The sequence below is a fragment of the Lacerta agilis genome, chromosome 3 (assembly GCF_009819535.1).
Source record: "Lacerta agilis isolate rLacAgi1 chromosome 3, rLacAgi1.pri, whole genome shotgun sequence".
NCBI lineage: Eukaryota > Metazoa > Chordata > Lepidosauria > Squamata > Lacertidae > Lacerta > Lacerta agilis.
In genome coordinates, this window is record NC_046314.1 from 97,924,819 (window position 1) to 97,937,826 (window position 13,008).

Sequence of the window (13,008 nt, forward strand, 5' to 3'; positions counted from 1 at the left end):
ACTGCAAAAAAAAAAAAACATTTTAAAAAATGCTGATGGGTAATTCCAAAAAGACTTTGAATTGAGAGTGCCATTTTTTAGAAAATTTCCAGCAGTTTATGGACAGCTAGAACAGAATGTTTTTAACTTTGACTATTTCAGCTGTGTATTGTATTAATTACGATGTTGTGACCTGCCCTGGGGTCCCTGATGACGGCTGAGATGTAAACAAACTAATAGCAACAACAGCCTACTTAAAAACACATAGACAGCACTTCTCCAAATCCGTTTTCTGCTCCAACACTGAAAGCCTGAACATTTTACAATGGATTCAATGGACAATAGACAATGATAACAACATGGATTCTTCTTACCTGTCCACTGTGCTGGCTACAGCTTCCAACTGGCTGAGCAAGAACGGATAAAGGTTTGGAAACCGAGTGAAGAACTCCCTCCCTGTCATTCTGTAGAAGAAGAAAAAGATTTTCCAACAACACAGTTGCATGAAAGTTTCAAAACTATTTGCACAAGACCTATGTGTAATTATGTACAACCCAAATGATTTCATTTTCCGTGCCATTTATGTACCGTAAGATGGGCAAGCATCTTTTTTGTTTTTTTAATCAGCCAATGCAAGATAGGCAGGTCACAAAACCAGACTTCCTAAAAGCAACTTTTAAACAACGTAAGTTATACTTAAAGCTTCATAAGCATGTACATTTTTTCAAAAATACAAACAGATCTCATATCCCACAGATTTATTTATTTTTAATGTCATAGTAGCCATTATTTTGATAAGGTAAATCCAAGGGTTAAGGGGGGAAAGGCGACAGTAAAACCATCAGAAAAAAACACGGCATTTTCCATTTAAAATGGTTTTTCAAATAAACACTGATTGGCTATCCTAAGCACATTGATGTTTATATTGTATGACACCTTATTATATTTTATATGAGAGTGCTGTTTATAAATATTTAAATAAAATAAATAATAAAAAGCTTCCATATTTCAGATCAAGGAACTAATCTAAAAAAGTCTTATACCTGCAGTTCCTTTAATATTTATAAATGAAAATAAGTAAGGTTTTAACGTATGAGTAAATCACCACATGGCAAATACCAGCCAAGAGTCTTTCAGTGCTCAGCTAAGACAACATGCCTTAACCACAAAGCACTGGGCAAATATTGCAAAACGGATCAAAACAAATATTTTAAATGAAGCAAGCACAGAAAGCTTCCACAAGTGCACATAAAGGTAGGAGCCTTAACCTGTTCAATACTACAATCATACTGGCAGGGACCTTGCTCATTTACTATATTTTTCACCTATTTCAATGTCCGAGGAGAACTGGTTAAAGCCAATTTTGTTATTCATAACTGAAGATCTCCACGATATAACATTTAAGAAAACCAAAGCCCTACATTACAGACTCCCACGAGAGGTTGCGGACTCTCCTTCCTTGGAGGTTTTTAAGCAGAGGTTGGATGGCCATCTGTCATGGATGCTTTAGCTGAGATTCCTGCATTGCAGGGGGATGGACTAGATGATTCTTGGGTCCCTTCAAACTCTATGATTCTAAGATTCTACCATTCTATAAAACATATAAAATGCAGACCGTTCTGGAATTAGAAAATGGAAGTAGCAGACAGTATCCCTCAACTAGCAAACAAAAATTGAAGCACATCTCAAGTAGAAGCTCAAATTTCCCACTGGCAGGAAATCTGGTCTGATTATTCCCACATACCCATATAAGGAGGACATTAAAATCCTCCCAAGGAATGACAAGGGCAGAACCAAGAACTTGTGGTTTTGTTCAAAGCAGCCCTGGATGGCAAACCACCAAAATGACAGATTGGAACATCTTCCTGGGGTAGTGAAGGCCCTGAACTGGCCTTGACCATAGGAGTTGCGTAACAGGCCCTTCCAGGGACTGTTGTTGTTGTTGTTGTTCAGTCGTTCAGTCGTGTCCGACTCTTCGTGACCCCATGGACCAGAGCACGCCAGGCACAGCTATCCTTCACTGCCTCCCGCAGTTTGGCCAAACTCATGTTAGTAGCTTCGAGAACACTGTCCAACCATCTCATCCTCTGTCGTCCCCTTCTCCTTGTGCCCTCCATCTTTCCCAACATCAGGGTCTTTTCTAGGGAGTCTTCTCTTCTCATGAGGTGGCCAAAGTACTGGAGCCTCAACTTCAGAATCTGTCCTTCTTTTATATGCCTGTTGTCTTTGTCCATGGAGTTTTCTTGGCAGGGATACTGGAGTGGGTTGCCAGTTCCTCCTCCAGGTGGATCACGTTGGGTCCAAACTCTCCACTAAGACCTGTCCATAGCTTCCCTGAGTAATTCAAGCCCCTTCGCCACGACAAGGCAGTGATCCATGAAGGGGTTCCAGGGACTAGAAAGCGCTTTATGTTTGGGCTGAGGCTTTGCATGAGCAACAGTTGTCCTTCCTAGCTCCTTTGCCTTAGCAAAAATGGTCTTTGTAGTGTTTTACGGTGAATGTTGGTTGCAACTCCCTGGTACTTGGGAGAGTTAATCATTGTAGAAGGGACAATCTGTCTTCCAGAGGAAGCATGTGAAGAACCCCTTGTTGCAAGCTTGGGTTATTAACAAGATGGCCGACTGCTTTCGGCCTATATTGTGTTTTGTACTGGAAACCTGAGGACGTGTCTGAATTTCCAGCACAGCCTTTTCCAACCTGGTGCACTCCTTGTGTTTTGGACCACAACTCCCATCAGCCAACACATGGCAAAGGCTGCTCTAGCGCAAGAGAACTATTATTAAAGATCAAGGCTTCAAACCTGCAGCATTTGAGCAACAGCCAAACACTGACTAGACGGTGTTGCACAATCCCTGCCTCACACCTGTGACAAACATGGCAGGTTAGGTCATGCCAAACTCTGACAAACAGGCCAAATTTGATCATGTCTTCGATAATTTGCTGAGTATTTTAAATATTGCAGATAGCACTCTCACTTCTGCCTGCAAAGTACAAGATGATCGGAGATAAAATATTAATCTTAAATATAGTGCATTTCAAACATTCTTCTAATCAAGTCCTCATTTTTCAAACATATGACAGCCAGGGAAGTTTTGGTTAAGGCAGGAGTGCAAAATATTATAAATTTATATAGTGCTGTAGTGTGTTTTTAATATTCGGTTGGGAGCCGCCCAGAGTGGCTAGGGAAACCCAGCCAGATGAATGGGGTATAAATATGTTGTTTGTTGTTGTTGTTGTTGTTGTTGTTGTTGTTGTTGTTGTTGTTATCCAAATTATTATTTCACATCCCACAATTTCACGGCTGGTTTTAAACAGGGGTTGGTTCCATTAAGTCATGTTCTTAAGCGCAGAGCTATAGCCATTCACAAGTAACAAGAGGTGGTTTAAATTCAGAGAGGCCTCCAGGTTTCAGGCATTGAATAACATTTCTCTGGGAGAACAAGAGAATAATGCTTTTGAACTGGTACCTGTCATTGAAGGAGGTGAGTTTCTGTTAGCATAATTTCCTAATCTAATTAGGAAATTATTCTGGGAGGTAAATGAAGGACCCCCTATCCAAATTTACCGATCTTACAACTTGGCGGCGCCCACCCAAAAGGAACATAACATTCTCCAACTAGGCAGATCAAGTTTACAACTAGGATCAAGAATAGGCTTGAAGTTTAGTCATAATGATGTTGGGATTTGTAATTTGGTATCCTGTATCAGCCATGACTGTTTTCCTCTACGCTTGCAGACTGACTGGAGAAGGCATGTCCTAGCAAAATGCACAGTTCTTTCAACCTCGCCACTAAGTGACTTGCCAAGCGTTGAGATTAGACAGGAGGGCTTCTGACTAACAGGTGGTTACTTCTAGTACTAGACAGATGTTCACCCAATATCACCCAATAAGTAAAAAGAACCAAAAGAGAAATGTGACTATACTATTACTGGTACTGTTCCCCTAAAACCTAAAGCAATACCCTGTGTGAAAAGATACAACATCAATTCTGCGGTAATTGCACAACACTTAGAAAGAGATCTACTCTACCACACTTAAAATTAACACAGAATCCCTTATACATAGAAATCAAGTTGTGACAAACACAGCAGTCTTCAGCACTATCTTTCGCACTCCCAGTGCAAGCACAAATCTGTTGTTTTATATGCAATATCTGTATCCTAGACTTCCCCCAAAAAAGTTCAAGATGGCAGGCGAGGGGTTATCTCATTCTACACTCACAACAACCTTGCAAGAGGCAGAGTGACTCTCCCAAGGCTACTTATGTGCTTCAAAGCGAAGCAAATGTGAAGCCGGGGCTCCCTTGTCTAACACTCTATCCCCTAGAGCAGAGTTAGTCAGCAGGGTGCCCTCCCAATGTTTTGAACTAAAGCTTCCGTCTTATCCCTGACCATTGGCCATGCTGATGGCGCTGATGGCAGCTATAGTTCAAAACATCTGGGCAGTAGCAGGTTGGCTAATCCTGCTCTACAGTATTCACCAATTTCCGGTCCTCGGAACCCTTAGCTTTTCAAACAGGAAAATATACTGCTGCGTCAAACGCTACTTAAAGAATACTTTCCACGTACTAAACAAGCAATCTGGACTGAAACAATCCAGAATGGCTGTAAATAACTCATTTAATTTTCGTATACCGAGATTGTCAGATAGAGAGACTACATGAAGATGACAAATTGATGGAACAAACAGTTACTGATAATATTCAGATGCGGCTTTTGGCACGGGAACTACATTGAATTAAAGCCTAGAAAACCTTTAATGTTAACTGACTTTGATAGGTCACAAGATTAACATCACTCCAAAACTTGTTTACAAGAAGTGCCTAAAGATTACTTTAACATTTCCATCTCAAGTTTTGTTAGTTCTCCTTCATATTTTCCTTTCTTGTACAACTATTCTTTTCAGCTTTTCCATTTTTTCCCCAGCACAGGCATGATGCCAGTTAAAGTTGAACAGTTTAATATTTCAGAACTTAGTATTAGCAAAATCACCCACTGGACACCTCAGTCACTAAGATTTTAATTTGGCAAAAACAAGAAAATGCATAGAAGCAAAATCCCAACAGAATATTGTGATTTCCCCCCCCCAAAAAAAGTTACAATACTGTATGCAAAAATATTAATTCAGGTATACGGGTACACAGTTCCCATCCAAATATGCCACATTTATATTATATCCCCACCCCATAATATCAGTTGAAAGCTAAACAGGTAGAAAAATGCATCAAATGGGCTAAAGGTGTTGACATCCATTCTAACAGGAGAAAGTCACTGTTATCAAGTTTTCAAAAGGTTTCTGGCAACGTTCCCCACTGAAGCCTCCTAAGGAAATTCAGTAGTCATGGAATAAGAGAAAATATTAAGTGACTGGTAAACAGTGGAAAACTGAATGAAGTAGTTTTCGTAGTGGGAGGAAGAAAACAGCAAACCCCTGAAGGATCCATACCATAACCAGTGCTTTTAACCAATATGGTGCTTTGAGGAAATTACCCTCAGGAGGAAATTTTCAACAACAAAAGGTGTTTATGAACATGGGATGAACTACGCAGATGTGAGCCTTCCCACTTTGGATGCTTTAAGGAGCCGTGGACTGGGAGGAATAGGATTTCAAGCAGCATCTAGGAATGTATATATGTGTGCAAAATCATTTCACTTTGGCCACACCTGAGCATGACAAAGTAGAGAAGAGGCTGGGAAGAGGGTCCAGGAGAAGAGGGAAGCATCATGTTATGCTCTTCCTTTCCTCAACTCACCTTCCACAGAGAAGGAGCACCTAGACTTACCAGGAATCCCTGGATGCAGCTCAAGACTTTTTAGACTCGGGTGTGTGAGAGGGTGCAGCAGTTCCTTGCACCAATAAGCCTAACAAGATCACAGCCTGTGACAGAAATGTAAAGAGTGGAGCGAGACCAGGGCCGAATTTAGGTTTGATGAGGCCCTAAGCTACTGAAGGTAATGGGGCCCTTTATATGTCCAGCTGTCCTTTGTCAACAACAAATTGTCGCTGTTTTTTGTGTTGAATATATGCTACATGGTAATTTATGGACCTAATAGGTATCTAAAGCCATTTGCACATAACTAAACATGTATTTTATCGAAGTAATTGTTGAACTGAAATACACTTAAGAAGTAGTATATTAATAAAGGTAAAGGTAAATGGACCCGCGACTCTGGGGTTGTGGCTCATCTCGCTCTATAGCCCAAGGGAGCCGGCGTTTGTCCGCAGACAGCTTCCGGGTCATCTGGCCAGCATGACTAAGCTGCTTCTGGCGAACCAGAGCAGCGCACGGAAACGCCGTTTACCTTCCTGCCGGAGCGGTACCTATTTATCTACTTGCACTTTGATGTGCTTTCCTTCTGATCGGCAAGCCCTAGGCTCAGTGGTTTAGACAGGCACGTCCAACTCCCAAGAGATTGTGATCTACTCACAGTATAAAAAGACTGACTGTGATCTACCCATTGTCATTACCAGGAGTTGTTGAGCTTTTTTTTAGGGGAAGGTTGACCAAAGGCAATCACTAAACTTCATTCTGTGATATACCTGGGACACCCCCGCGATCTACCGGTAGATCGCGATCTACCTGTTGGACATGCCTGGTTTAGACCACCACCCACATCCCTAAGTATATTAATTGTGAAATACAATTAAGAAGGAGCAGGCTAGCAAGCGGGGCCCATTACTTACATCGTGGGAGCCTACACAACACAAAACACCGTTGCTGTATGTAGGTTTTATTTTATTTGGTTTTTTTATATATTTTGGAAATGTACACCTAGGTTCCCCCCCTTTAATTCTTTTGGGGGCCCCAAGAGAGTGGGGCCCTAAGCTATAGCTTGTTTAGCTTATATGTAAATCTGGCATTGAGCGAGATGGAATTAAGTCCCCCCTGACCTATACCTGCTTCCATTTTAGTGCAAATGGCATATTTAAAGGGTTCTGTCCAACATTAAACCAACACTCATTTTACTGCATATGCACAGGGAGGCTCAGGCTCAGAGGATTCAGTAGACGAGCATAACCTACTTTTCCATAGAAGGGGGGAAACTACTTTGTTTTCTTTCTTCTCTCTCTTACTTTTTTCTATGTATGCAGTAAGTGACTGCAAGGATTTAAATGTCTTCAATGGGCTAAACACACCTCTAGCTGTCCTTGCTAAATTGTTCTCTGTTATATCACCATAGCTTCCCATAAGAAACCATTAATTGTCATGCCGTTTTGTATGCACATATCAATTCACCAAGGCCATGCATCACAGGTCATCCGAGGTTAAGCTGTTTATCATATTTCATATTTTTCAGAAGAAAGGATACTTTCATGACCTTGATCCCTGGGGCATATTTACTGTAACGTTGTATGCATAATTCGTGAATCAGCTGTTCCATTTCTCAGTGACAAAAGCGTTAGTCAGGGAAAAAAGGCTAGCCAATTTGAAAGGGGTGGGTGGTTGTTGTCTTTTAAGAGGCGACTGCCCTTGCAGAGCCCTAAAGGTACATTTTCCCGCCAAATATCCAGAGATGCCAAATGGCAATCTCACAGAGACATAAATTAGCTAATAAAATAATAGGATACAATACTAATCTGAATTAAGGATGTCCACAACCACTTTATCCTTTTGCCTGCCCACAGCTGTCAGCTTAGATCATACTGCTCTTTTTAAAAAATAAAAATAAAAATTATTTGCTTTCCTGTTTTATCATATCATCAACGCATTCTGTGTTACAGTCATACACAGGATAAGAAAGAAAGAAAGAAAGGCATACAGCTCATTCAATTCATTTTCTGAAGGCGTGCAATGACAAGGAAAACGCAATCTGATCTTAGGACAGAAGTCTCATACTACCCACCATAGGCAGAATATAATATCAGCCTACAAGCCATTTACTCCAGGCAAGGCTGATGGTGAGGAGGAGTTGTTGTTTATGAGTATCTTGAACGAAAAGTAGTACCTCAGGTTAAGAACTTTGCTTCAGGATGAGAACAGAAATCGTTCACTGGCGGCGCAGCGGTGGCATTTAGCCCCATTAGCTAAAGTGGTACCTCAGGTTAAGAACAGTTTCAGGTTAAGAACGGACCTCCAGAACGAATTAAGTTCTTAACCCGAGGTACCACTGTAAAGGAAACTATATTGGCCCAAAATAAAACCCAAAACCTAGCCAGGCATTATCTTTATTAGATCTCTTTATGAAACCAGGTGTTAAACAAAACAGAGGAGAGGGGAAGCTGGCTTGACGCTGAATCTACGGAGTCTGCATTTAGTCACAATCTTAAAATGGAGTGTAGGGGGAGCCAGCAGGCTTAATTTGAATTTCCTCCTGTCTACTAGGTGCTATACCATGAAGGGGAAGATGAGGGAGGCTAACTGTGTTAAATAATACTCATCAGGTCAGTTTGATAATGGGCTGAAACTAACCAGTATGAAAGAAGAGACAAAGTTAGGAAGGATCGGTAAAGCTGTGAGTTTCACATAAATCAGCAATTTATTGTTTAATCTGTTTATTGTTTAATCAATTTATTGTTAAACCTGGTTATCGGAAAAGTACAGTAAGCCTGCAACCTATGCATATTTAATTGTGTGCATTCAGCTTTAAATGCATGGCAAAAAAATTAATATAAAGGGGGTGCAAAAAGGGCAGGGCTCTGGGAAAAATGACTTTGGCAATCCCACCCACAATTGAACCCCAATGGATTTGGAATAAATGTGATTTTGGCTTAAGGCGCAACCTCCTGAACATAACCCCTACATAAATTGTGGGTTTACTGTACCTTAAAGCTACATAGTATCTCAGAGTTTGGATTAGGCCACAGCTAATCCTTACCTGGAGCAAAAAGAGCTTTTAAACTCTCAGCCTTGCTTCTCAATAGGGATGTTCTCGTTGGAGAATCTGACTTCTCACAAGAGCACCCCCACCTTAACTATGTATACAGTTGTACCTCTGGTTACGTACTTAATTCGTTCCGGAGGTCCATTCTTAACCTGAAGCACCACTTTAGCTAATGGGACCTCCCGCTGCTGCTGCGCCGCCAGAGCATGATTTCTGTTCTTATCCTGAAGCAAAGTTCTTAACCTGAAGCATTATTTCTGGGTTAGTGGAGTCTGTAACCTTAAGTGTCTGTAACCTGAAGCGTCTGTAACCTGAGGTACCACTGTAGTTGGAATTTCAGAAGTTAAATGCACAGAAAATGTGGATGTGCTGTGATATTATTAATTAGATTTATATAGAGTTGAACCTCATTTTTCGAACCTAATCCATTCTGGAAGTCCGTTCGACTTCCAAAATGTTCAAAAACCAAGGATCAAATGGGGGGGGGGTAAGGAAGTTCAATAGGGAAAATTGAGGAACGTGCCTCAGAAGCTGTTCAACTTCCGAGGCGCATTCGAAAACGGAAGCATTCACTTCTGGTTTTTGGCGTTCGGCTTCCGAAACATTTGGCAGCCGAGACGTCTGAAAACCGAGGTTTGACTGTACTGCCCTTTGTCACAATGTAAAACACATATGAAAACCCATAACATGTAGACAGTTTAACAATCAAAAGAGTCATATAGATGCTGTAGTAAGTAATCCATAATAAAATGCAACCACAACAGCACAAAACAGTCCATAATTACAGAATCTTAACTCAATCTAAAAGTATTTCTTAATCCTGCCTCCCATGGAAAATGACAGACCCTTCCAGCTCTCACTTGGAAATTTTCTCTTCACCTTATCAGTCCCTCATCCTGCTTGTGGTGGGAGTACTCTTCAGTTTTTAAATTCATCAGCAAGCTGTCCTTTATTTTGCTCACCTTTCTTCCCTATGATGGATGTGAACATACTCGATCAACTTTGATGGGTTGTTTAATTTTAAGCAGAACGCTAAAGAATTTAAAAAATATATATAGTCTACTCCTCTGACCATTATCTTGTGCCAGCCCTAACAAGGTTGATATTGCTTTCATCTTTTTTCAGCCAGAGTTGGATTTTCCTGGCAAAACCTTCATTACCTGTTAAGGATGCACCAACACCAGGAGTTAAGAAAGCAGAGTTCTGTCGAAACAAATATTCCAGCTTGAAATCAGAGTGCTAAAGAGTCATGTTTGAGAAAGGACCCATGGAGTGTTTGTTGCAAAGAGTGCTCTCTGCTTTCTTAAAGGAGCATTCATTGTTCCTTACAGCATCTGCAGGCCATTAGCCACTGATGTTTCTGTAAAAGAATACCCTCCACTAAAGAGAATGAACTTCTTGGGGCTTTTAGTACACAGCTGAAGTATGTTTTTAATCCAAAAAATGGAGGGAGGGGAGGAGGTGACCCCATGTCAGTAATTTAATGGCAAAACTTTTGGGGGGGGGAGGAAGGGGGTCAGTGCCACTTAGATGCATGGTTCACTAAATATGAGACTCTACACTGTTTCACATACATTACTTGATTAAAATGACTTTCAAGCAAAGTATACATTGCCTTCAGTGAAAAACAGTGTGTCTGTGTTGACTAGAAGTGATCTCAAAATTCTGTATTTACTAATCCGTGAGTAGTTCATTAATACCTTTGAGTAACTGATGCTGCAGTTAACAAGTGATGAAAAATATGTTTGAACTTGCCCTCAAAGTGAATAATCTTCTCATAAATCATATGGAAGGCCAAAACAAAGTAATCAGAATACTACAATATTCACAGGATTCTCAAGTTCCAAGTTCAATAGGTTTTACTCTTCTTTTAAAATAAGATTTACCAGGGTGGTTTACATACAATAAAGTATAGTTGAAAGGGCATCACAAATATACAGGAAGATTTGTTGAAGAGCAATGAGGGACAAACTGAACTGAAATGCAAGAGAGTTGTGACAAACCAACTAGATTTCCCAATTAGATATTGTGAAACATTTCAAAGGCACCGAAGGGGCGCTTCATTAATTCAGGACTGTGCTGAGAGATTCTAGTCCTCATTGATCAGGAATAAAAGGTAACAAAGACAACCACTTCCAAATTTCCTGGGATGGGGATTCACAGCAATTTCAAACCCACCAACATCTGGGGGATCTAAATCGGGACGTTCATTCTTTGCTCAGCCGCTGTGGCGTGAGCCAGCTGACTCCCGCCAGAGCAACCAACCAAACGGTGAGACATTCCAAGAGCCAATCAGAAGCTGGGATGCCTTCTGTAATTCCAGGATATCCTGCTTAAAATGGGGCGGTTGACTAGTATGCAATTTTAAATCCAATGATACTTACCACTGATATAATCCAGTTAGTATTCCGCTGAACATAACTGTGAAATATATCTTCATTTCAGGAGTTAATACCTCTATTTTCTCTTTTTTTATGCAAGTTCACAAGAGCAATTTATTTATTTTTTATTTTTTAAAAATAGGCAAGGCAAGGAGAGAAAGGGAGCTAAAAGGCTAATTAAGCATTACTGAATGCAAAATTTTTTGATAAATGTACCATTTGTTTTGCAAGGAACAACATACTTAAATATCAGAAAGCAAGCTACATTGCTTAAGTTCACCGACTTGGGAAAACATTCTTTTATGCTGCATAGTTCTAAAATAAATACTTTAGGGAAACAGAGAGCAAGCCATTATACCTTGGTTTTCATTTTCTTTCAGATAGAAACTGCTAGAGCAAACATTCCTACTAGTTTACGTTGCCTGTGTTTTTACGAAGTTAATAACCGAACTGTCAGTCAAGGCCTATATAAATACAGTAGTTGAATGCTTTCTGCTTTAGAAGCACTCTTATTTACAAGAGCAGCCAGCCAAGATTTTGAAATGACTGCATGGTCTGTTTGCTTTGATCTCTTTTATGCCCCAGTCTCTCAGTACCTGTTAGTTTGCTATTTATGATACCTTTGTGTATTTAGGCATGAGAAGAGCAACTGTGGGAAGCCAGCACTTCTTAAGAAATCAGTGGTGTGAGGGGGTGCATCAGATGATAAGCAGGAATTTTATTTTTGTTTTGTTTTTTAAAAAAACAACAGACTCAAGGTAGTCATTTGTGAATGCAAAGAGACTGACAGGTGTTACATTACCAAGGAGAGGGGCAAGCACAAAGGTGTTATTTAAGCATACATCAGCTTTGTGACTGCACACTCAAAATGTATTTACCTATTGTTTAAGAAGTTTCCAGGATATCCCATACTAATCTCAGCTCATTTACTGCCTTTGATTACTGCCTTGGAGGATTACCACAGCCCTACCACAAAATGATTCACTCGTTAGCCTTTTGAAAGAACCTTCTCCCACGACTGATGGAGAGGAATGAAGACTTGTAGAACAATTGCAGCATGCCTGCTTTGTGCACGTAATGCAGTGAGTCTACCTTGCATTCCTCTCCCAAGCAGATCAAACAGCAGTCGCGCCCAGAGGTAGAAAGCTCCCCCCTGCACAAACAGGAGACCCGAGGTGCCACTGACATGTGGGCAGCAAAGAAGGAAAAATGTAACTGGAAAACACAGTGAAGAGCAATGAGGCGGGGGGCGGGGCGAAGAAGAGATGTCGCCCCCCCTGCTGAACAGCTGACAGAAGCTGAATGAAAAATAGATAATGTCCCTCTGTTGCTACTGATGGGGCAGCTGGAAGTGAGCACACGAGGAAGGAGTTCCCCACCTTAAGATGTACCTGAAAGAGCATCTCCACTCCCATCGTCCAGCCCAGACACTGAGGTTCAGCTCCGAGGGCCTTCTGGCAGTTCCCTCACAGCGGGGAGCGAGTTTACAGGGAACCAGGCAGAGAGTCTTCTCAGTGATGGTGGAATGCCCTCCCACCAACTTTTAGAAGACATCTACATCTGGGAGGGACCCAGGTGGCGCTGTGGGTTAAACCAAAGAGCCTAGGGCTTGCTGATCAGAAGGTCGGCGGTTCGAATCCCTGTGACAGGGTGAGCTCCCGTTGCTCGGTCCCAGCTCCTGCCCACCTACCAGTTCGAAGGCACCCCAAAAAGTGCAAGTAGATAAATAGGAACCGCTCCAGCGGGAAGGTAAACGGCGTTTCCGTGCGCTGCTCTGGTTTGCCAGAAGCGGCTTGTCATGCTGGCCACATGACCCGGAAGCTGT

The 13,008-nt window shown here is 41.3% G+C and overlaps 1 protein-coding gene across 3 annotated transcripts in view; it reads right to left on the reverse strand.

Moving 5' to 3' along the window:
• THADA (THADA armadillo repeat containing) overlaps positions 1 to 13,008 on the reverse strand; it is a 137,130-nt gene that overhangs the window by 76,610 nt on the left and 47,512 nt on the right. For all 3 annotated transcript variants that reach the window (XM_033144875.1, XM_033144874.1, XM_033144873.1), the window contains one exon: positions 354 to 443. In XM_033144875.1, the coding sequence (XP_033000766.1) occupies positions 354 to 443 (90 nt within the window). The remainder of the gene's footprint in view (positions 1 to 353; positions 444 to 13,008) is intronic.